This window comes from Ammospiza caudacuta, chromosome 1 (genome assembly GCF_027887145.1).
Source record: "Ammospiza caudacuta isolate bAmmCau1 chromosome 1, bAmmCau1.pri, whole genome shotgun sequence".
Lineage (NCBI taxonomy): Eukaryota > Metazoa > Chordata > Aves > Passeriformes > Passerellidae > Ammospiza > Ammospiza caudacuta.
Genome location: NC_080593.1, coordinates 6737711 through 6763243, shown reverse-complemented (window position 1 = coordinate 6763243; position 25533 = coordinate 6737711). Strand labels below are relative to the sequence as shown.

Here is a 25533-nt window from a genome sequence, read left to right as displayed (position 1 = left end):
TTCCTCCACGGCTGCATGGCTGTAACTGGCAGCTGAATCGGGATCACCTCCTTGTTTACATTGGGTGTGACATATTAGTCCCGTTTGGCCTCTGCCAGAACGTGCTGTGCAAAATAACACATCCCAGGAATTATCCATTGAACGCACGCGTTTCTGTCCTGCCCACACGCTGGGGCACCTCGTGCCAGAGCAGGGCTGGGGCCTCATTAATGTCAGTGAGCATCTGCTGAACCCCAATACTGCACCAAAAGTGTAAAATGGAGCCCGGGGGATGGGGATTTGACACAAAAAGGTGTTATTCTGATAAGTTTTGCGATTTATCTATCCTAGTCCTGCCAACATTTTTTAGCTACAATTTAGCAGCAGCTCCCTTTTATTGTGGGGGGAATCCACCTGAGACCCTGCTGCTGCCTTGCGGGGAGCTCACAGCCTCTCCACATTACCCAAGAGATTCAGCCTTCCTACATTTAATTGCAGCACGGTGGGACAGAACCCTTCAGCCCATGCTGTCAGAGCCCTCGGCCAGGTGGGTCTGCAGCAGCACAAAGCTGGGGCCCAGCGCCAAAGCCGTGCCGACGGGGTGGATGGCTAAGGGGCTGCGCTAATTAAAAGAGCCCCAAAAGCTTCGGGTCGGGGCAAAGTGCGACAGCGGGTTTGGGGCTCCTGAGGGGAAACGTGGCAGGAGCGCGCCCAGGGAAAGGGGACAGAAGAACAAAAGGCGATGGCTTCCCTCAGTCCGGCTCCCAGCACAAGCCTCTGCGTCCCCCGGAATGCACTGGAGAAGCCGGGAGGAAACGCCGGTGCCCTCGGGCGTCCTGAGGGGCGAAGGTGCCGCAGGAAGCGCTGCCTCCCCCGGGACGAGCCCGGGGCCGATGCGGGGGTGCCGTCGGGCTGCTCCGGCTGCGGTGCGGTTCTCAACGAGACCCCAGCCCGGAGAGACCCTCCCGCCCCGCCGGGACCCTGAACTGCGGTACGGGCGGCTCAGCCCCGGGGAGGCCGCTGCTTGGCAAGGGGGATCGCTGCGGGCAGAGGCCGTCCCGGCGGGGCAGCGCTGCCGGGCACCTCCGGAGAGGAGGACGAGACGCAGAGCGGCAACACCGGGGGAGCTGCATGGGCGGGGCGAAGCGGCCGCCGCGGGGGGAAGCAGCTCGAACGTGGAGCGGGAGGTAATGGAGGCAGGGCCGGGGAGGGGGGTGAGGGGTGAGGGCCCGCCCCGGGGTGGGCTGAGGGGGCACGGCGGGAGCCCTTCCCGCCTCCCCGCAGGGCGGAGGCGGTCGGGGGGACCCTGCGCTCGGCCCGGCGGTGGCTCCGGTGCCCCGGCGGGAGGAGGTTCCCCCTGCCCGGAGCAGGAGTGCGGGATTGCTCCGCTGGAGCCGTGCTCGGGGCGGTGAGTGCCGAGATGCAGCGGGACGGTGCGGGAGGGATGGCGGCAGCCCGGGGCTTTGGGGGCCGCCTGAGCCCGGGCTCCCCTCTCGGAGGCGTCGCCTCCTCGGCGTGCCCAAAGTCAGCGCTAAGATTGCTTAGAAAGCAGCAGCCTCGGCGGGGGCACCAGATAGCGGTACCGCCGCCCGGGCTCAGTCCCTCAAGGGGCTGGAAGTGCGCCGATTGCCCCGATGCCCATGGAGAGGGCACAGCGGGCAGCGTGTGCGCCCATCCACCGCCGTGGGGCTTGGGATCCTGCGGGGAACCGGACGCTCAGTGCCTTCGGCTCACCCTGGCTGGGGCAGCGATGCAGCCACGGGGGGATGAAACGATTTAACGTGCTCTCCCCCGTTCCCCCTTTGTGTCTCTGTGCAGAGCCCGGACCGCCGCGCTGCTGTTTCGCACTTGAGGTAATGGCAAAAGCCGGTCTGTGGGGCACGGCCGGAGCTCCGGAGCACCGCGGTGTGCCGTGATCTGCGGCGCGATGGGGAACAGCGGCTCGGCCGTGAAGGTCTGCACGGATCACCAAGGCGGCATCAACTGGCTGAGCCTGAGCCCCGACGGGCAGCGGCTGCTCACGGGCAGCGAGGACGGCACGGCGCGGCTCTGGAGCACGGCCGACAGCCAGTGCCACGGCCACTTCCAAGGTACGGCAGCGGCTTTCGCCTGGGCTCTGGGTCCGAGCATGGCACAGGCCACTCAGCGTGTTCTGGTCTCGTTCAGTCCCTGCGGGCAGCCAAAATGATGCTGGTTTTGATTTGGTGCTTGTTACAGCAGCGTTCAGCAGGAGCTGTTTCAACCCAAAACAGGTTATCAGCGCTACTGAATGCACGGATCCTTTTATCTCAGGGTGTGCGAAGTTTAACTTATGTCACTTTCTAAAAGCCCTGTTTTACCCTGTGAAAAAACTCTGACTTTCTGTTATTCTCTCTCTCTCTTTTTTTTTTTTTTTGGTCCTTTTAATCATCTCATTTCCAGGTGGTTTTATTTAGAACCTCTTGACCCACAAGTCTGGCAAGGAACCTTGCTAAATAGGTTACTTCTGTTTTCCCTCCTCATCTGACACGCAGAAATGTTAATTGCTGGGCTTTTTCAATTTAAATTCATTTTACATTAAAAAAAATAAATTATTATCCTTAGACTGGCATGTCAGTAATTGAAAAGAAAAAAAACTGGAGACAGTGGACATGCAAAAGTCTAGATGTGGGCTAAAGATGTTTGTATTCCCACGAATGTTCTTTTCATACAGAAAAAAAAAGAAGCTGTTAAATTTGGAATTTCTAATGTTTTTTTTTCTTCCAAAGAAGAAATCACATTGCTGTGATTTCCTTGTTGTTTGTTTTCTTGCTTGCTTGTTTTTCACTATGGAGTATTGTCTTTCTTCCCCACATCCTGCCATGGTTCTAGCTTCTGGAAAACTCACTGCATTTGCTTTAGGCTTAGAAATCCCTTTAAACTAGAAAGAAAAATGTATTGGATAGCATCCATTATTATGGAATCTGCCAGTGTTTGGGGTAAACTCTAAAGAAGGTTGGGCTGGGTGGTTTGTGAGCTGCCAGTCAAATCAGATAATTGTATGTATTTTATAATTATGCAGGCACACAGTTGTCATGTCAATTTTAATTTTACAAGCTATAATTACTGATAAACCTGTATCTCTAATGCAGTTTCAAGCTCCACCACAGCACAACCAGCAGACTTGTGTGGTGGCTGCTTTTGGCCAGACCAGCACCAGACCTTGTCTGCCACATGGGGTTTTGGCACCCTGTGTGTGGGTCAAGTATTCCTGATGGTTAAAATCTGCCTGGCAGACTTTGGTGCAGTAGCCAAGATGCTGTTTTGATCTCAGAGCTGGATTACATGATGCTGTGAGAAAAATCCCACTGATTGAAACCTGATCCATTCAGGCTGCTTTGCAAAAAGTTTCACAAATATGGGAGAACGAGTGTAGTTTTGCTTATAGCCCTGGTGATCTGTTTAAATTTTGGCATCTGATGAAGTTGTTTTAGAGGAAACAAGCCATATGTTTGTAACATGGATTCTGGTTTGCTTTTGAACTACAACAAGGCTTTTAAACTTCAGGAATTGTACTGAAATCTGGTTTTTGCAGTCAGTGAAACAGTGTTTTACTGGGCAGTCTGCTTTCCCTCACTTTTTTTACCATCTCTTTATTTTACAACATTCTGTTTTACTATTACCTTTGTCCATCTGTCTCTCTTTAATCACAACTGTCCTTCTTTCATTTATTTATTTTCTTTTTTTCCTCAAAGAATAATATTTAAGTCACAGTAGGGCCCACCAACTTCAGCCATGACTGTCACTGTTGTAATAGTGACTTAGAGGAAACAGTTCTGCTCCTAAAAACTTTCAGTGTGAATGTTAAAGCAGAAGAGTGCAAGGTAATAGTAGTCCAATGATTAGATAGGTGACAGCAACTTCACACAAGAGGCTGGGACTTGAATCCTAAGGTGATTTTTACATGTGGTGCCTTTAATATTACAATAGAAAACTTTAATATTACAATAGAAAAATGACACATCTTGCTAAACACTAGCAAAAGCTTGAGGTGGCAATATTGATTCCTCTTTTTTGGTGTTGCCTTGTTTGTCAGTGTGACATTTTTAAAGCAGTGGTTGTGTCTCTTTTTATTGTAACTGTAGAATCCCTGTGTACTCTACATATTGTGTAAACAATTGTGCTCTAATCCTCCCTCCCTCCCTTTCTTTTCCTTAAAGGAATACTTATACTTAGAAAATTGTGGGGTTTAGTCATGTGGGGGAAAGTATTGGCTGGCTATTTACTTGGTATGTCTTTTTGTTTGCTTTTCATTCTGCCTGGACAATGAAACCAAACTTGCTGGTAAGTCTCAGGTCATTTTCTCAGAGTTTCATGCTTTGATTTATGGCTGTGTCCTGACAATTGGTGGGCTGGGTTGAAATGCAGCCTTTTTCTCCCTGCTTTCAGAAGAAGGAGGCAAAAACATTTTTTAATTAAAAATAAGCTGCTTTTTTACTGGTTTCAAACTTCATTAGTCTGAGTTTTATGATATTGATATTAGTCTCTCTCATTACATTTTTGTAACACTGTTTGATTTACCTGCTTGGTGGAACTGCACTGTTTTACTCTTTCACTTAATCCTGATATCAGTGAAGTTTCCTGCCGTGACTTGAAATGTGTTTTACACAAATCTTTAAGCATGAAAAGCACGGCGGTGCATTTAAAACTGGAGTTCTGCTACATTTGTTTGCATTTTTCTTTTGGCTCAGGAGAAGAGCTGGACTGACCTGTCCTTTCTGCATTCACAGTGACTGATTCCCTTTGTTATTCCCAGGACATGAGAGCTACATCACCTTCTGCCACTTGGAGAACGAGGCTGCCTTCACGTGCAGCGCTGACCACACCATCCGCAAGTGGGACGTGGTCACCGGGCAGTGCTTGGCCATTTACCGAGGCCACACTTCCATTGTCAACAGGTGGGCTGTCCCCTCGTGCCCCTGTCATCTGCCATCACACACTCCATCATTTCCCTGCATTTCCCCACTGCTACACTCATAAAAGGAGCTGTGGAAACCTCTGAGTTCGTGTTCTGTGCTGCAGTGATTGGTTTTTCTAGCAACGCTGCTGACACAGATAGGAGAGAAATGAAAGGCACACAGCAGGGGAATGGAATCCAGGGCTAGGAATGGAATTCCAGAAGAAATGATCCAATTGATAACAGATGCTGCTGATAAATAGGTTTAAAAACATCCTGTCGAGCTTTTGTGTCAGCAAGAGGGATAAAGTCAGGGATTTTTCTGTAATTATCATTCCTTTTTGGTCAAATGAAGTTTAATAATAAACTTACTGTGTGTGGCTGATTGGACTTTCCATTTAAAGTGCTTATTAATAGTTGGACTGGATTTAATTAATGGCAAATAGAGCAGTCAAAGATTGGTATTTTTTTAACATTTCTTTTCTGGTGGGTGTGTGGGCTTTTTAGTTCCTTTCTAAACTCAAAACACATATGATGTGTAGTGAGATTCTGTAAACAGTTAGGAAGGCTGGTTCTGTGTTTTGGCACAGGCCTGATTTTTGCTTGAATCAGCAAAAGGGAAATGTGTTCCCCATTCGTATGACTTTGTTGCCTGTTTGAAAGGTTCCAGAGGACCAAGCTCAGCTGACAAAGAAGGCAGGTTATGGATGTTTCCTATCTCTGGTTTGGAAATATGAGCTGTAGATTTTTTTCTGGTTTTGTATGTTTGTGCAACTACAACTCATTATTTTGAAGGCCCAGGAAGTTGAATTCCTGAGGTGCAATCTTTGGTTTGCTCTTCAATTATGTAATAAGATGGGTGCTCATGCTTTACCTTTTTTGAGATCCTGAGCTAAGTGAAATTAAGCATATTTTTTTTTCTCACACTCTCCTTATTTGATGATGGAAAGATGGTTATTTTGGACACTGTAAGTTACAGTTCAGATTCCTGGAATGTTGTTTTGTTGCTTTGTTGTTGTTTTGTCTGTTTAAAAATAATTTTTTATAAAAAAATATTAATGAATAATTAACAAGAAGTAACTAATTAAAAAAACACCCAACAAACGCAAACCAAACAACAAAACAAACTTCTCGGTATTATATATAAACTTCTGAAAGTTCATATTCCTTGCTGGAAGGAATTTCAGCAAAACAAAATGCACAAAGTTACAATGCCATATTGTAAAAATATCTGCATCAATATACTTGTATGAGGGATCTCAATTTTAAAAGTAGAAACGGGGAAGTGTTTGATTTTTTTAAAATGCCAAGGATGTTATGTCCATGTTGCTGTGGGAATTGTGTGTGGTGCTTTGGCAGCACTGATTTCTTGACTTTCCCAGTCAGGCAAGGTAACTCAGGAGTACTGAAATTGTGACAAAAGATGGTTATGAAAAAAGAACAACACTGTTCACATGCACAACCTTTATTTTCTGCAGAATCCTGGTTGCTAAGGACTATCTCTTCAGTGGCTCCTATGACAGGACAGCTCGCTGCTGGAGCGTGGACAAGGAGAAACAAATCCAGGAATTCCGGGGCCACCGGAACTGTGTGCTGACCCTAGCTCACTATTCCTCCAGGGATGTGCTGGAAGAGGAGGAGGAGGAAGAGGAGGAGGAGGAGAAAGTGAGCAGGGACCTGCTGGTGACAGGGAGCACGGACTGCACTGTGAAGGTCTGGTGGGTGTCCAGCGGGCGCTGCTACCAGACCCTGCTGGGACACACTGGGGCCGTCTTATGCCTTATACTTGATGCACCAAACAGGGAACTGTTCTCTGGCAGCACGGATTACACCATCAGGACCTGGAACATTGTCACTGGAGAGCAGCTGAAAGTCTTCAAAGAGCACCAAGGATCAGTCATTTGCCTAGAGGTAAGGGCAGAGGCTTCCTTGAGAGCCTTTGTGTGTCTGTGTCTTAACTCATGTGGGTCTCAGTTATTTTTCATTCATAAAGAAGCTCTTCTGAGACAGATTATAAATGATTAGCTTAAATATTTATGTACTAACAAAATAATAGTGCTCTCTGGTCTTGAGACAAACCCTCTAAAACACTTAGCGATCTCCTCTTATTTTCTGGTGGCTGCCCTGGTTTAAGTTCTAGCTAAATATCTATTTAAATTCCACTAGGTCATGGAACTCATGGGTAGGTGTGCTGAGAGCACTGTTCAAGTGAGTGGGATTGTGTAGTCAGGCTCACCAGACTTTGAAGAAAATAACCTGAACAAGTAACACAGGGTCAGGTAATTTAAAAAGGGGAGGGGAAAAACAGTCTGTAAACCAGATAACTTCAAAAAACCAGACCCAAAACTGTGGGCAAAAGGTAAGAGGAAAGCATAAAGCTGAAACAAATCCTACATTAAAGACCACACAGACAAGATGTGAGAAAAAATAAAGAAGAAACAGATGGCCAAGACAAGAAAATGGGCAAGAAAAATGGAAAAGAGAAGCAGAGCATGGGGGAGAGAAATCAGGAAATGATGGAGGAGAGAGAGAAAAAATGTAATGAGATCTGAAAAACTATACTCTGTTTTTCTATTTGCAGTATTTTTCTATTGAATGCTGCCAACTTTGTTAACATTGCAGGGGGGAGGAGGAGGTCAGGCAGATGAAGCAAGAGGGGAATGATAGTTATCCACAAGCTCATTATCCACCAGAAAATGCTAATAGTGCATTTAAAGAGAGTACATGCTGGTCTGTCACTCAGTTTCAGGTCAGCATAAATGTTTATACATGGATGTGTCAAGCTGAAGTTAATGACAGAAGCTTTTCTCCCTGCTCTCCCTGTTTGTGTTTGTTGTCCATAAGTTTTTTTTCCCTTACAGAGGCCACAGGATGTATCTTTAATAGCTGTTTAATAAAAGTTGCCTTTGTTTCTAAATAAGGTAGTCACAGCTGACACTAGAAGACTAAAAACCTGGGAATACTGAAGGAATTCTGATTTCCTTCACTTTTAGAAAAGAATAGAAAAAAACCCCACACAATATCATATTGCCCTGGAGTAATGTTTGTCTTGCTTGGGTAAGTTCTCAGTGTTAAATCTTGTTTTTATGATATTGTGGTAATATACTCTGAGGATGCTGAAGTAAATCTGCTGCTGTCCTTAGTGTCTGTTTTGTTGTTTAATTGTAACCCTTCTCCAAGGCACAGATTGGCAACAACAGAGCTTGCCTTAATTTAATTGGGTTCTTGCTAAAATTGTTACACAAAGCTGGCTTGACCCTCTCCCAGAAGCCTGGGAAATTCAATTATGCCCTTTGAATGCTCAGGAATGAGCAATGCCTGTGAGCACAGAGTTAAGCAATGGCTTTAAACAAACAGAACTTCTTGTAGGGGAGAAGAAAAGCAAAACCAGTACATCTATTTGGAAAACCTGAACAATTCAGATTACACAAGACTGCTGCTGCTGCCAAGACTGTGTTGGCAGCAGTCCTGGCCAAATCTTCTGGAGTGACTGGTAGCCCCTCTCTTCTCTCATCACCAGTTAATGTTTGGGGCTGGGAGGGTCCAGCTGAGGTACAAACAGCCCCTACAGAGCATTTAGTGTCCAGGCCTCTCCAACTTAGCCCAGCTTAAGCAGTCCCTGCTGGTGAATGGCTTTAGGCTGTCCATCTTTCCTAATTCCTCCCTCTGCCTTTCTGGGTTCAACACTGTCCCTTCTGTTCCACTTGGCTGCCACTCTGCACAGCCCACATGGTATTTTCATTCTTTTAGAAAGGGGTCAATCACCAGAATCTGTACAAAGATGTTTCAACAGAAAGGAAACTTCCTGAATAGAGGTGTGTTTTTTATTATTATTTTTGTTTTGTTCTCAGCTTTTGGGGCCTTTTTTGCCTCAGGCTTCCTAGTGACAGTGTTGGAATCTGTGGCAATGAGCTGGGATGGTATTTTTCAAACCCTGGGTCAGGAAGCAGTGGGAGGTAGTTGTGAGTTGCCCACAGTAGCCAGAAGTTTTAATTGTTGACAGTAATTCATTTTCTTCAGTGCAGCAGTGAGCTGCTAATTGCATCAGATTTTCACTCTGATGTCCTGGAGGAGCTGAGTTGGTGCCAGCAATTGAAGGCAGTTACCTGTTCTCTGGGTGGTACAATGCTTGTGTGGGGAGAAAAAAAGGGAAGGAAAAATAAAGACTTCTTTTCATTTTATTTATTAAAATAAAGATCCCTAAGGGAGGATGACCTTTCAAAAAGTTTGAGAAATGCTCAGTGTGATTTCTCATCCTGGACACAGATCAGGAAAAATTTGGATATTGAGACCATATTTTCCCCAACTTTAAAAAGCTGTTATTGATGGGAATGCCCCAGGATGTTCTGAACTGCTGCAAATTAGGTCTGGCCTGTTCCAGTCGTCTCCCATTGCTTTACAGTAAACACCAATAGTGTTACTGGAGCAGTGAATGGAAATTCCTGGAGCTTCTTGAGGGAGTTTTCTGGGTAGACAGCCATAAAGCACACCCATGTTTTCCACCCTGCTTCCTGCACTGGTGGTGTGTGGAAAGCAGAGAGGGGTGATGCCCCAGACAGGTTCAGATTTTGAACATTCCCATGTTGCTCTAAGATCCTTTAAAGTGTTGTTCCAGGTAGTGTAAGTAGAGGAGCCTGGAAACAACTCTCATCTAGCATGGCAGAACAGAAAGTGTTGGTGGATTTGGGGCTCTCCCTTGTGCCCTGTCCTTGGTGGCTCTGGGCAGGGGAGTGATGAGCTTGAGCTGCCCTGTTCCCCAGGCTTGTGCTGCTGTCTGGGGCTCAGGCTGGTGAAGGTGACCAAAAGTGAATCCCCCTCATGTGCTCTGCTGCCACAGGGGTTCTGCAGCTTGGCATAATGCCATTTTTCTCCTCCTTCCACCATTTAAAGTGGACTGAGAGGGGTTTTGCTGGGAGAACTTTCTATCTGCTGTGGGAGCTGTGTTAGGTGCTTTGGCAGCATTGATTCCTTGACTTTCCCAGTCAGGCAAGGTAACTCACAGTGGAGCAGCCAGAACTCTTCACTCTCCTCCTCCTGCAGTGTGTTGATGGCTTGGCAGACAAAGTACAGCAGCTGTTTTGGGAGCTCCCTCTTCATATAAGAGCCAATAATGAGATTTTATAGGAAGCGATGGGAAAAAGCAAGGGTGGGCTGAGTGTAACCACATAGCTCATGCTCATTCTTCCACTTAAAATTTCAGGCCTGGCTAGAAATCAGTATTTGCAATTAATAGTCAAATATGCATTTTCATTAATGTCTGCCTGCAATAGGCTGAATAACCCTGATTTAAATATTTACTTGTGTGTGTTTTTCTAAATGTCTCTCCTAAGTAGCTTTGGAGTTCACAAGGATTGCTTTGTCCTTTGCTGATTGTTCTGCCTCTGAGTATTTATCAAAATTGTGCTGCCAAAAGCTGGCAGAGAGAAATGATCCAGCTTGGAATTTAGCTTGGATCCTACTGCAAACATTCTTGCAAGAAAACTCCCTTTTGAAGAACATGAACATGAGTGGGCAAGGGCTTGCTTCTGGTTTTCCTGCAAAAGTTCCTTTGTTTGGACCATTCCCTTCAGTTGCCTTTTAAAGCTGACTAGAAGAAAAGAATGCTTTGAACAAAGCCACTGCCTGAACTCTGTTTATGTGCTCAACTGTTGTGATCACGGGGACAAAAATGTTTTCTTGCCACACCAGTTAAATTCACATATTTTTTACAGTTTGTGTTTGTATTTGTTGCATCAGAGGATGAAGATGTGAATGAGTGGAATGTGAAGTTGTTCAACACCTGTAAGAACAAAACACAGAGCCATCACTTTGTACTGCAGTAAAAAAGTTGAAAAACATTCTCTTAACAGCCAGCCCAGAGAGCTCATTCTAGATGGATTCTCAGGAAAAAAAACCCCAACAATTTCTTGCCCTTAGGGAGTTTGTTAGCTTGTTAAAATGGATGTGGTTTGAATGGGATCCTGAAACTCTGAACTCAGCCCAAGGCTTACGTAGTTGTATCTTGACATTGGTCCAGCTTGGTGATTCTTGACTTAGAAGTGGCTGTGAACAGAAGACCCAAATTCCAGATTGTAGGAACACTGACCCCCATGAGAAGAATAAGCTGGTGATGGGGTTTGTGGCTGCTCATGTGAGCTCATCCTGAAGCTCATGAGGGCCAGTCTGAGTGCACTGACCCTCACCAAAAGGATGTGTCCAAATCTCTTTGGAGAACTAATTGCCTCTCCTTGGCTCTCCAAAACTTGTTTCTCATAGCAAAGGGTAATCAGGAGGGCAAAGTCCATTCCTATAAGGTTGAAACATCTGCTAAACAGCTCTTTTGCAGATATTTTTTGGCATTTTTACAGGTAGAGGTTGGCTTAAGCTGCTGCATTTATGCAGTTCAGCCAAGCTTGTGAAGCAATAGGGTTGTGATTGTCTTGAAAACCAACCCTGGACGTGATAATTTGTTCTTTATTAAAATTTTGGTGTGTTTGTGGGCTACAACCAAGGCTTTCTCTTATTAATGAGACCTGTAACTACTCAAGTGTTTACAACTAGCCTTCTGCTACTGCTGTTACTCTGCAACTCACAAGCAGTTTGACTTAACTTTTTCAAGGAATAGTTACATGTCCAGTACTTTGGGTCGAGGATTAAGACAAATTTTCTCCATTCACATGTCAGTGTTCCATCTGGTTCAAAGCAAAATTTCTCATGAGAAAAATTAACAATCCAGAATTACAAATATCAATGCAATGTGTTGTTTTTTTTTTCTGCTGTCTGACTGAGGCTTTAGAACTGGGCATCAAGCTTTTATCAGGTTTTTAATGTTTTTGAAGCTACATGGGTTTGAAATGTCCACTCAGCCCATTGGTATCTGAGCTGCAAATCTGTTCTGTGTTGTCCACACTGCTGCAGGTGTCCTTGCCTGGCCATGGTGTTCTGTGGTCAGGAGCTGTGTTGGGCAGTTGGCCAAAGTGAAGCCAAGTGCTCAAAAGCCAGCCAAGGAAAATACAGCTTTAGAAATGTCACCTCTTCTCTGGGCAGACACAGACTGGAATATGTAACTGTGTCTGCTAAACATTCTGAAACCACAGTGTGGGGCCAGCTTGTGAGGTGCTTTTGCTGGGGGAACAGTGTGTGATGATAATTATTATTTTAAATATAGAATAAATGCACATATTTGAAGTGTTGCAGCTTGGGCTGGAGTTGTAAGCTAGACCTGTCTTTAGTCAAGTAAGGAGTGACCTCACCTGAATTATTCTGGCCACAGCTGAGAAGATTGTCCTTGTTGGGGATGGGAAATAATGAGTTTTAAGGCAGGTTCTGTTTCAGATGTGCCTCAGGATGAGAGAAATTGTGCCCTAGACCACAGTGACTGTAAGGGGGGTGTCCTTAGCTGTGGAGCTGTGAACCAATTTAGATGAGATTATGCCTATCATATCACTAAAGACAGATCTGATTTGCAGCTCCAGCCTGAGCTGAGAGCTCTTGAAGGCTTTCTTCACTGACAGCCATTTCATGCTGTTTTATAAAAATCCCATGGCAATGGGGGGCTGTGTGACAGTCAGAGCCTGCCCTGGCTTTTGCTCTTGGCTCTGCTGCAGGCTCAGTCTGTGGTATCTGGTGGATTGTTTAACCTGTTAATACTTGCTTTCCCATGCCAGACTGCACTGCCTGCTTAAATGAAGGAAGGAAGGAAGGAAGGAAGGAAGGAAGGAAGGAAGGAAGGAAGGAAGGAAGGAAGGAAGGAAGGAAGGTGGGTGGGTGCATGGAAGTGTTTAGTGTTTCATGGGGCAGCACAGAGGCTTTGAATTTAATTGAGATGGTTCATGTGCTGACCACCTCACCAGATCTCAGACATTGGAAAGCCAACCCTATCCAGGGCTGCACCCAAGCCAGTACAGGCAGCAGGTCAAGGGAGGTGATTCTTCTCTGTTCTTCTCTTGTGAGACCCCACCTGCAGTGCTGCATCCAGCTCTGAAGTCTTCAGTACAGGAAGGACATGGATTTGTTGGAGCATGTCCAGAGGAGGCTGCAAAGATGATGAAGAGGGAGACAAGCACAGAGAGTTGAGTTGTTCAGCCTGGAGAAGAGAAGGATCCAGGGAGATCTTAGACCCCTTTCTCATGCCTAAAGGGGCTCCAGGAGAGCTGAAGAGGGACTTTGGACAAGGCTGTGGAGTGATGGGAAAAGGAGAAATGGCTTTAAACTGAAAGAGGGTAGATTTAGATCAGGAATAAATTCTTTCCAGTGGGGGTGCTGAGGCCCTGGCACAGGCACAGGTTGCCCAGAGAAGCTTTGACTGCTCCATCCCTGGAAGTGTTCAAGGCCAGGTTGGAAGGGGCTTGGAGCAACCTGGGATAGTGGAAGGTGTCCCTGCCCATGGCAGGGGTTTTGAACAAGGTGATCTTTAAGGTCCCTTCCAACCTAAACCATTCTATGATTCTAAGGCTCTTAAAATCCTGATGCTATAAATTACCTGAGTAAACCCACATAACTTCAAACATTTTTGTATCTAACAAGTTAGCAAATCTAGGTAAGCTGCAGCTCTCCTGTTCATTGATACACCCACTTAAATGTAGAAATGAACTGGTATAACCTAGTGTACCATTAATGCAGAATGGCATTTACCTGTGGGAGGTTATAATTTAGTGTTTTTCCTTGCTCAGTGGGTGGGTTGATGCTGCTAGCAAGATGTCTAAAAAAGAAATGCAACAACTTGGCCACAAACCACGCAGCAGGATCCCAACTCCAAGCATCCTCTTCCATTTAGCAGGTGCACATGACAATGCTCTTCATGCCTGTTCAGGGAGAGACTGAAATTTAAAAGTCCTTCCTCAGGCTAACTTGTGGTTCTTGGTTTTGTTAGTGCTGCTGGCCATTCATCCTCTCTCCTCATGGAGATGTAGATTAATGCTGTTTCTAAAACAGCTTAAAAGTAATAGGAAGTGACATTTCAAAGTACTGCTGGCTTTTTACAGTGGTTTGTGCTTTACAAGCTCCTGGCATTCAGCTGTGAAATCTCTCCCATGGGCCAGGTTCTGCTGGGAGGAAGTGTGGCATGTCCTGCTCCAGCTGAGCTGGTGGCAGCTGTGGCAAGGGAGCCTCTTGGTCTGCCTGCTCACATTTCTTGTGTGGGTTATCACAGTGCCATCACTGTAGTGCTTCATATCTTAAAATACCTTTTGCTTCACGTTGTAACACAGCACAAACAGTGCTGTTTGGTACAAAGCTCACTTCTGATGCCTTTTGGGAATGGGGTCATTCCTTTTTGGATTGGAAGTGGAGATGGAAGAGCATGAACATTCCAACCTTACAGATACAGAGTGGGGACCAAATCTAAGGTGGCAGGAAAACCAACCCTTAAAAGTGCTCTAGAAGCAAGACCACAAGTTGATTTGTCATTTGCTGGTTTCCTGGAGATACTGGAGAAGCATCAGGGGTTTGTGCACTGCTGGTCATTCAGACCTTCTGATATGTGTGTCTGGTGGACAAATACCATTCAAATTTCACTTCTTGGTGGGGGCTCAGGGTCCTCCCTCCTGTCTCTCCATCCCTCTGATACAGAGGTTGCTACAAGTCCATAAAACTTCCCTTTAGCCACAGCTGGGTGTTGGAGTGACAGGCTGCTTTCAGCAGGAGTTGGGCTCTACATAGCAATGGCTGTGAAAACCTTCAGATTGATGTCTTTATACAGAGAATGCCAGATTTTTCTATGCACTGTGGAATTTTTTTCTTGCTGAGCTTCCAAGCTTTGTGTAGCTTGTTTACTGTGAACTGGTTGGTTTTTAGTTTTGCACAGGTCAGTTATTTTCTGTCTCTGTTTCCCAGCTGCAATCCTTCCTTTCATTATTTTCTGTCCTATGTGGAACAAACCCCATCCTGCCTACCAGTGAGTTCCCACAATGTGCAGGATGCCTGCTGTCATGAGGGGTAGCACACAGCAGAAGATGATCTGCTTGAAGATGTTTAAAAACCTGTGTCAGGATAATTATTTATTTAATCATTCAATAACAGTCTAAAAAGACTTGTGGAAATGCAGATACACAACAGTTTCAAGGAAGTATTAGTGTTTCTGAATACTGACTTTGTGCAGAGTGATCATACTAAACATAAACCCTGGTTTATGGTCTGTAGGATTTTAATATAATTTATCTTTTAAAAAAGTTTTTGTTACTCAGAATTGTTCTGAATTTTTTTGTAATTAAAAAGTAACAATTGGGTGAGAGTTCTTGTCAAATATACTTTGCAGAAACGACGCTGCTGGGGGTTTTTTGAGGCTTTAGTAATATAACTGATAATGGAGGTAGGGTTAGCATTGTTAAGTTCCCTGGAATCCTGCCTGCCTGCTGGGCTAAGCTTTTGTCTTCTGAAAGCTGGGGGCTGGTTTTAAGACCCAGAAATCAATGGGAGATGTGACTGTGAAGAACTCAAGGTTGGTTTGCTCACCACTCCTCTGTTTCAAGGTGCAGCTTGTTGCTCTCTGCGCTGGAAAATGTGACTTGGGGTGGGTCCCTTCAGTGCAGCTCTCTCACAAAGGTGCCTGGGAGGCCTTTGCTGATGTGTTTTTCTCTCCCCTCAGCTGGTGAACCGTCACCTGTACTCGGGGAGCGCGGACAGGACGGTGAAGTGCTGGTTTGTGGACACTGGGGAGCGGATCCAGACCTACAAGGCTCACAAGCACAGCGTTAGCACTTTGAAATACCATGCTGGCATCTGTAAGTTGCCTTTCCTGTGTTCTCCAGCCCTCTCCAGTCTCCTTTTCCATGTCTGTGTTTGATTGAAGGTTGTTAATGGAGAATAACTTGAACACTTGTAAAGTTTTCAGGTTTTTTCAACTCTGGCATGTTTACTTTCAATACCAAACTGCTACAGCACTCCATGTGGGAAGCTTAGGTCTTCCCTCCATTTTCCACCTCCCTCTTTTCACAAATGAGGAGGCAGTTGTTTTGTTTCACCTCAGATGCTCACTGCTCCTTTCTAACTGTTAGGCTTCATGTTGAGGCTCTGACCATCTCCTAGACTCATTTTCCACAAGTTCTTTACCTGTTATCTGTTATAATTTGTGGATTTGTTCCCCAAATCACTTTGCTCTAGTAGCCAGGCCTTACTAATGCTCAGGACTCAGCTCTCCTACCTTCAGCCCTCCTGTTTACAGTGGTTTCTGTCCATCAGTGTCTATTGCTGACATAACAGTCAGTATATGCTGACCATCAAACCTCCCTCTTAAATCCCTCTGTGCTGGCTTTCCTTCTGTATGTCTGGGTTTGGGTTGCCAGACAACACCTCTGTTTTGATCAGTGAACCTCTCTGTGTCATCCTGGTCTTATTCTGCTTCTGGCATTTGACTTGATGTATCTTCACTTGTTTCCCAAAAAAGAACTTCTCTCCTTCTCTCCTCTCTTCTCCCACCCTGAAGGAGATGGCCATGGCTGTCTTAAGCTAACCTAGACATTCACAGCTCTTCCCTGATTTTGATTTCTTCCCTTCAGCTTTGAAGTGAACACATCACACTGAATGAGTGGTTGTTATCTGGGCCTTGATCTCTCTTTTGGCAGCTCCTCAGTGTGATGGTGATAAATAGCTGACAGGTGCAAGATGGTGCACGTTAGCAGAGTTGTACCTGCACAGTTTAGTAGCAGTTGTCTGGCACCATGCTTTCCTGACTGTATTTATAACCCAGGAACTTGAACTGATTTCCTAATTATGTTTGGAAACATAGCATGTAACCAGGCCCAGGGGTAGAATTTTAGCCAGGAAACCTTGTTTTGGTCTTCCTTTCAGCATGATCCCCACATCACTGATTTTCTGCAGTAAAATATTTATTCATAATTCATGGTTATTTCAGCTCTTCTCACCTCCATGGCAGAATTACCTCACTCTCCCCTACCTGCAGGTTGTAATTTCTGCTGGTTTCAGCTTCCACAGTTGGCTAGAAGGCTGAAATGGAAGGGGAAGAGGGTCTGAACCTACACTGCACCTTCAAGTTATTACTGCTCCAAGATGCAGGCAGGTAGAGCAAGGGAAATGAACCAGAAATTTTAATCTGGGATAATCACTGGTAGACAAAGTACTGATGATTTTGTGTGTGTGTTTTCCCCCTTTTAATGATAAAGACACAAACCAAAGCATTGATTTTGTCAAGACTAGCCAAAGGCCAGTGATCTGTGCTAAGCTGATGTTTGCCTGATCCTGTGCTGAGCAGGAATGTCTGGCTGGGAGACAGGGATTGTCTCCTTCATTAATGACACCTCCAGAGCTGCAGTTGCTCAGTGCTGGGTTCCTGTTGCTCATTCCCTGACTTCTGGGACTCTGGCTGGGCCCTCTCAGGGGGCTCCCCTGTTGGGGGAGACCCTCCTGGAATGGTTTTGTGTCAGGAAAGAGACACACTGGATCTTTTTGGTCTTCAGGTTCTTTTTTATTGTTATCTTATCTGGAGTTTTGCACACTGTCCACACCAGGCTCAGGGCACTGGAAAAGCACCACAAAAATGGCCAAAAATCTCTTGTTCCAAGGTATTTGAAAGCTAAACTATCCAATTAAGAACTGACACCTGGATTATTTTCCCTTTTAACCCAATAACTGATCCCACAGAGCACACAATGGGACTTTTCTACCCAATTACAAAATGCCACCCAAACCCACGAAGAAGGAGGAAGAAGAAGCATGAAGAAGAAACCCAGGACAACACCCTGTGCCCTCCATCTTGCTTCCATCCACAACACACTAAAAATCCCAAAACCTAAATTTCCCACCTAAGTGATGACCTACACTACTCTCTATAATCTATTTCACACTTTTGTGGATTCTGGTCTATTCTGGAGTTTAGGAAACTTTCTCCATGAGTGAGGGTCAAAGTCAGTGCTGCCCTGGGCAGACAGGGAAATATTCCCAGTGCCCTGGGTTTCCACATTTCAGTGTTGATCCTGCTCTTCATGCCACCTGTAGAGACTTGACCAAACTGTAAAGAAAGGAAGTTTTAGCACAAACAAAAGTTTCATTATGTGATGCCACCTCCATCAGCTCTGCAGCTTTCTCTCTCTTCCCCCTCATTCTACCACCTTGTCCCTGCCATACACATACATTATTTATCCACAACACTCTTTTTTTGAATTAAAATGCAGACAATATTGCTGTATTTAGTCAGACCTGCAAAGAACATCCTGGTAGTGTGATAGAGAGTTTACAGAGTTATTTAAGATCTTGTTTTAAATCAAATGTAAAAATACTAAAAGTGTCAAACAGGGAGTATCAAATTGTTCCACTTCAAGGGTAGAAACAAAAAGCTCTGGGAAAAAATTAGGAACTTGTTTGAATGCATTATATGCACTTTAATTAGTGAAAGAGGAAATTTCTGCCTAAGGATTAATTTATAAACTATGATTGCTTGCATTATTGCTGTGCATTCATCACTTATTTCCACAGTATCAAATAATTTTGTTAGAATTAGAATTATAAAGACATGTTAACTGGATACCAGTGTTGGGAAGTAGTGCAGTTTAAAATACAATCTGCTCACCTGGGACAGATCAGAACTGCCTCTCAAAAATGTGGAAAAAATTATTTAAATTATGTTTGTTATGGTTTATGTCACATTTGCACCAGTGCAAGAACATGAAAGAACATCTCAGCCATGAAGTGGTAATTTTCTGTTAGAAGATCTTAATTCTGCTGCTTTCTCTCTGATCAGAGCCCAAAGGCTCATTGCCCCAAAGGGTTTGTGGGCTAAATAAGAAAACAGAGTAGAAGAAAGAGAGGAAAAATACATGTCTGTTTCCAAAATCACTTTATAGTATACAGGGAGTCTAAAAAGATGTGAAAACTAAGCATTAAATCATCAGAATGTGTTTCCAGTGGCTTTCCTCAGTCTGCTTGTGTAATTAATAGCATAGGGAATATTACAGCTGGTTCTCAATCTAATTTATTTAATGATATGTTGATTATTTTTCTCTTAAAGTATGTGCACAGCCATTTAAAATTTAACGTGGTTTATATTTTTTTCATGTTACAAAAGCTCCAGGGGAACCTTTCAAAACTGTTCTCCCAAGGGTCTATGAAAATTAAGTAAAAAATGAAAATTAGTTTTATTTTGTTGTTGTTGTTTATTTCGCAGGTGGTATATATAAGTAAGTATTTAAATGCTAAATCTGGGTTAGATCAACAGCCCTTCTTTGAAATTCAGAGGTGGAGAGAGACTTCCTAAATGCAGAGTGACAGTTCAAAGGATATAAAGGATGTCTGTCAAAAGGGAAGTTCTGATGGCAACAGCTGAAGTAAACTGGCAGCTGCATCTTGAAAACAGCTCTTAATTGGTTCCTACCCTCTGCATGTCTGTAACAGAATTAAATTATTTCCATTCACTGGTTAAAAATCAGTACCTGTTCCCTGCTTTACTTTGTTGCTGCTCATTTGCAGAGTGGGATATGATGCTTTTTCAGGACTCTGCTGGAAATTGAATTATGGTGGCCCATATAAAGTGACATTGATTTTCCACATCCAGATGTTCCTTGGATGTGCACCCAGGAGGTGCCCAGCTCCCTGCTGTTTTATTTGGATTTAAAAAGCTTGTGGCAGTACATAGTCAGTTCTCTAATTTGTTATTATAGTCTTGAATTTACAACTATGATAATTTTTTCACCCCTTTTTAGAGATTCAGTTCCTGACTTCTCCTAAAAGATAAGGAATCTGTTGGCTCCAGGCACACCAATTCTGTAAAAATCTTCCCATGCTAGTGGCTTTTACAAAGACATGAAATGCAGGGAGCAGAGAATATATTGCTTTTTGCAGCTCTGAAATATTTATGTCTAGAAAAACTTGAGGAGTTTGGGTTCAACTGAAGGGAAGTGTTTATCAAAAGAGTTTGTAGCCTTTAAAGCACATGAATGGGCTCATTTTGGGGCATATTGCTAAATACAAAATCTAAATATTAACACTGCCTTACAGTTCCTGGATGCAGCAGTCTGGGGATCTGATGTGAAGAACCTGAAGTGTTGAGAAATTGTTCTTTGAACATGTAAGGTGCTCTAAGGAAACCTGATGAATAGCCAAAATTCCTGGTCATGCTCAATTTAGTTACCCCAGCCCTGCCTCTCTTGCAGCAGCAGAAGTAATGGAAACAGTGGAGTACTGAATGGAAGGCTGTAAATAACTCTGGTAAAACAAATGAAAGGTTGAGTGGAAATCCTTAAAACCAGACTTGAGATAAATTGCCTGCTTAGAATTATTACAGGCAGGGAAATAGCTGTGGAAGAGAAGAGCAGAAATAGATACTTGAAACATGTAGAGTGAAATGCTGGTGTGTGTAGGAACTTCAGGTTTAAATCAGTTCAGTGTTTCAAAAAATACAACTCAAGTCAAGCATGCTGGGGTCAGCAAAATGATCTGGTTTGTCTGAGGAGAGAATCCAAATGATATGTCATGCCCCCCTGGGAGCTGGTTTTAGGTACATTTTTGAACTTGTATGAACTGTCCTCGTGTGGCTGCTCACATCTGGCTGTGTGTCAGTGTTCACAGGAAGTGGAGATGCCTGTGCAAGAGCTTTCAATTCCAGGAGTGGAGTCCTGCAGAAGATCTTCCGAGGACACAAGTTCATCATCAACTGTATCCAGGTCAGGAAGGGCTTTCTTGCTGGGGTTTCTTCCTTTTGATTGCTCCCTCATTTTTTTTGTGGGAATTGGTGTGGCTGACTGTTCTGTGTGTCTTGGATTGAATGTTGTTCTAGCATAATGCTTGAATATTCTGTATGTAATTTTAGAAAAGCTTGTAAATAATCATAAGGATAAGTGAAACCACGGAACGAGTCCCCAGGGACAGCCCCATGTCTGGGATTGGGGTTTTCTCAGGTCAGGTTGGATAAGCAGCCATGAGAACTGAGGCAGATGAACTGATGCTGTGTGGGGCACAGAATGGACTCCAGCCTCATGAGACCCTTGCCATTACAAGACACTGATGATAAGTGTTTGCAGTGCTCTGAGGGGAAAAGAAGTTCCTGCCTTATGCAGGCAGAATAATTATAGCATTGTCCCCCAAACCAGCCGGGGGTATGGCATCTCCAAACAGCTCAGGAGTGATATCTGACCCACATCCTGCCAGGAAAATGGAGGAGTTTCTGCCCCTGGCTTAAAACTGAAAGTTAATGTTGTTTGCAGAATGTCTAGGCTCAAGTGAGACTGGCATTTAATAGTTACATTAGGGGGAATTAGTAATCCTTGGTGGCCATGCAAAGACCATGGAATCATAGAGGGGTTTGCATTGGAAGGGACCATTCCAACCCACCCTGCCATGGCAGGAACATTTTCCACTAGACCAGGTTGCTCAATGTCCCTTCCAACCTGGCCTTGAACACTCCCATGGATGGGACAGCCACTCTGAGAATCTGCATCTCCCTGCACTGGGAGTGTAAGTGTAAGCTGTGTGCAGGATGAAGATTTTCATTAACAATGGGAGACATTGTTGGTAATTCTGGCAGGCTGACAGTCCAAAGAAAAAGAGAGGAGATAAAATTCCTTTTGGAGTTGATCCCAAGCACATGAAGTTGTAAATACAGTTTTCTCTTGTATATTCTTCTGAATTAACAAGTGGCTGGATGATCTTAAACTGCGAACTCCTTGTGCTGGGCAGTTGTTGTGCAGCAGGTGGCATCTGGATGTGTTTGGGGAGTACCTGATAGAACCACCCTGGGCAGCCCCAAGTATTGATAAGGCCAAAGCTTGGCTTTGTCTTGTTCTTCTTTGTAATTGAATTTTCAAAAAAACTTGGGAAGAGAGAGGACTGAGAAGTGGCAACCTTAAGATGATCTTAGGTATAATCATGAGGGCTGGATGAGAGGTGTGGTGCTTGTGTGGTGCTTCATGTAAGCCAGGGAGATGCTCACTGTCCCAGGCAACCTCAGGGCACCCATGGGGTGGGCAGACTGATACAGGAACAGGAAGATCACCAAGACTGATGGCTGGCTTCCAGGGCAGGACAAGGGCAATTGGAAACATTATCAATAGCAGCAAATGGGCCATGAAGGAAATGAAACCACAGCAGTGAATCCAAGTTAAATTACTGCAGGTTTTGAAGAACAGTGGAGTTTGAAGGAGGAATTGTACCTATGATTTAGTACAAAGAAAGAAGGGAAGTGAGAAGGAAGCATTCCTGAACCCCTGCTGCCCGCTGCTGATGATTTTGGTGTCTCCTTAAGTTGCACATCAAAACCAGCAGTCTGAAAACAGTTCCAGCAGAAATTCCCAACCACAGCCTGCTCTGACATTGGGTTTAGTTCTCCATTGCTTTTCTAGAGGATCTGGGTTATTATTAACTCTTGCTGTTTATGGCTCTGTGAAGTGGCTGAGAAATGAGTCCTGACTTGGTAATGTCTCATCCCACTTCAGCAGCTTTTGTGGTAATTTACACTGGCTCTTGCAAGGAGCTCAGGCCTGAAGTGTTGGGATCAAGCTGTGTGTGCTGTGATTGTTGGCAGTTTGATTGTGCTGTGACCCTTTTGTTCCAGATCCACAACGAGCTGCTGTACACAGCTTCCCACGACGGCACGCTGCGGGTCTGGGACATCCGGGGGATTTGCAAGAGGAACAAGCGGCGCCCGAAGAAGGAGAGGTCTGTGCAGGGCAGGAGCTCCCAGAAGGGGAGTCTGGCTCGTCTCTTCAACAATAAAGTTGGCTGTATGATACAGCAGGAGAATGGGGAACATGAGGCTGTTGAACTGATGTGACTGTCCAGAGCAGGCTTTATGTCAGTGACCAAAGCTGAACCTTTGATTTTCTGCACCACTGTGTCCATGTAAACCAGAACTTGGAAGGAGATGGGAAGTGGCTTTGCCTGAACCTCTGTGTAAGAGCCAGGATTCTCTGTGGCTGCCAGATGGACTCAGGTCAGATCCTGTGGCTGGGATGGCTCAGCTGAGCAGCTCTGGGGTCAGCAGGGGAGGCAGTGTGGTTCAGGTGAGGAAGCAATGAGTGCAATTAGGAACTTCCCTTATCATCAGTTCCCTGGCACAGAGGTGTTTCACCTCTGGCTGCCCAGTGTCTAATGAGATGTTTTCCCATTCCTGTTGCCCCATGACCCCTGTCCAGCCCAGTGTGGCAGTGAAAGGTGGCCTTGAATTCCATCTCCACAGCTGACCTTTGGGTCAGTCCTTGGCTGACAAGGCCAATGCAGGAGGGTTTGGCTCTGCAGCAGGACTTTAAAGCAAATTGGACTTCTCTCTGGGAAGCTGGGAGTAGTAGGACAGAAATTAATTTAATTGGTTTTTTAACAAAACATAACCCACAGAGCAAGCTAAACCTCAGCCCTTTTGTGCCAAGGTCACCTCTTTGCTGACCTTGTGTTGCCTTTCCTCCTCCCAAAGCTGTGTCTTGCTAGGTTGCCAGTAGCATTGGATAAGCAGTCAAACTCAAGAGTTTTCCCAGTCTTTTTCCAGGTTCATCCTTCTCTGATAACCACTGAGCCATGAATTAACAAGGGTTCTTATATTTTTCTATTTGCAGATATAACTCTTTGTAGAACCAGTACAAAAATATCTAACCACATGTTTTTATTTTTATGGCTTTATTTATTCTGTACTACAGCAAGATAAAAATGCTGTAATCCTTTTTTTTAGAATGGATTAATAAACATGTGGCATCTCCAGACAACTGACTGTCTAGTTTTTATTTTTGTCTTATATATGGGGAGGGGTGTGGCCTGGCTGTAGAAGCACAGAAGAATGGATGGAACAGGGGGAAAAATCCCCATATACACTTTTGGGAACATTTCTTGCCTTTCCCTCAATGCTGGGGTCGGAGTTGGGTGTGTGTTAAGCTGTCCTGCCTCCCAGCAGGCACCAAAGTGCCAAAGCTCAGTTCTCCTATCAGGGGAAGGGGGACCAGACACAAAAGCACAGACTGAAGGGACAGCAGGGATGACAGAGAACTGCAAGCCCTGACTCAGCACTGCCCTGGTGGCACCAAAGCCTCCTGTTCTGACACCTTAACTCTGTGTCAGTGGGTCAGACCCATCACAGGCCCTCCTCTCCTCTCCTGCTAAGCAGCTTCAGTAGTTCTTACCTGGCAGGTTTCCACATCTAGTAGGAAACAACATTTCAATTTTGTCAAATGCCTACCAAGAGACTAATTTGGGAGGCCATCTGCATTGTGCAGCCTTAATTGCAATGCAAACCTCTCAGGCTGGTCATTGTGGCTCAGTGGCACGTGTCAGTGAGCTGCTGCTGGCTTGCCATGCAGCTGTTTGTATTTTGCTTCTGAGGACAACACTAAGTAGGAGGCCTTTAGGAGCTGGATGGAGTTCCCCAGACCCCCTGGGCTGTATTTTGTGTTTAAAACTTAACACACAGGAGGTGAGACACAAGAGCCTATCTGGGCACACAGCAGCAGAGAGAGATCTCAAAAAGTGGAATTAGTGAGTCATTACCACTTCTGCCTGTTGCTAAACATATCACAGTGCCTCCAAATGCACGGTCAAAATTAACTTACAGCTTTCAGCCACTGCCTCCTGCTCTGCTGATCACTTACAACTGCTCTGGCAGAGTTAGATCACTGATGAATGGCTGCTCTGACAAGCACTGCATGTTATGATGCTAATTTTAAATTACCCAAGGACAAACCTTCCCTTCTGAAGTTGTCGCTGCCAGTTTGCTGTGCAAGCCACTTCAAAGAGGAGAATTGCTGCATGTGCAGCTCAATGCTGCCTTCAGTGCATGCCCAGGGGCTGGCCAATGCCAGGAGGTTTCAGAAGGGAGGAGCAAAACTGTGTTTCCTCCTCCTTCTTGTTAAAACTATGTCCATGACTTGCACGTTTTCAATTCTAAATTCTTTTCTGTATTCTGTTTTCACTCTGCATTTTGTCCAGGGGTTCCTCAGTGCTGGCCTGTAAAGAAAACAGGATATAATGGGTGCTGAAGCTCATCCTGCTGGCTTTGGAAATCCTTCAGCTTTCAGGCAATTTTTACCGCGCTTGCCTTGATAGAGAAGAATGAAATGCAAATAATTCTTTAATAGTGTAATCACTGCCTGGATTTTGCTGTGTTTGGCTGGGGGGATCAGTGTAAAACCCCAGCCTGTGCTGCAGCCCGTTCATTCCCCGTGCTGGAGCTGAGCAGTCACCCCGCAGGCCACGGCCCTGCTCCCTGCAGCGCAGAGCAGTTCACGCCCTCATTTCCCGGCTGAGCAGACACTGTCACACACGCAGCGCTGATGTTCTGGCTGCAAGTGGAGAGCGCGGCGCTTCCCTGCTCCCACCGCTCCAGACGGGGCCTGGGCTCCCTCTACCGAGAGCGTGGAGCCATGGAAAAGGAATAAACCCCGTCCAGGCAGAGGAATGTCTGTTGCCGGAGCCGAGGAGTGCTTGCACGGCAGGAAAAGTGATATTACAAAACCACAGAAACCCCCAAGTGCTTCTTCGGAACGCTGGAGCTGGACACAACCACTGAGCCAGCACCTGAAGCAAGCTCTGTTCAACAGCTGATTGCAGAATATCCTGTCATCCCCCAGAAATCCATCAACCTTAAGCCACACAGCTGCAGAGGTGTAACAGAGCTGAGGGAAAGTGGCTGTTTAGTTATAAAAGGAAATTGCAGTAGATCACTCCCCCAGTCCCAGGACAGGCCCTGCCAGGTAGTTCCCACTTTTTTAACAAAGCACAAAGGTCTCTCACCGAGG

General features: G+C 45.2%; 1 protein-coding gene across 1 annotated transcript; it reads left to right on the top strand.

The window, feature by feature from the left end:
• Positions 1–1260: 1260 nt before the first annotated feature.
• On the top strand, positions 1261–23559 carry WDR86 (WD repeat domain 86). Its single transcript, XM_058814985.1, has 7 exons — positions 1261–1387; positions 1798–2069; positions 4754–4895; positions 6373–6805; positions 15459–15594; positions 20381–20484; positions 22371–23559. The coding sequence occupies exons 2-7, from the start codon at positions 1907–1909 to the stop codon at positions 22587–22589; spliced, it is 1197 nt and encodes a 398-aa protein (XP_058670968.1). The 5' UTR covers positions 1261–1387; positions 1798–1906; the 3' UTR covers positions 22590–23559.
• The last annotated feature ends 1974 nt before the right edge of the window (positions 23560–25533 follow it).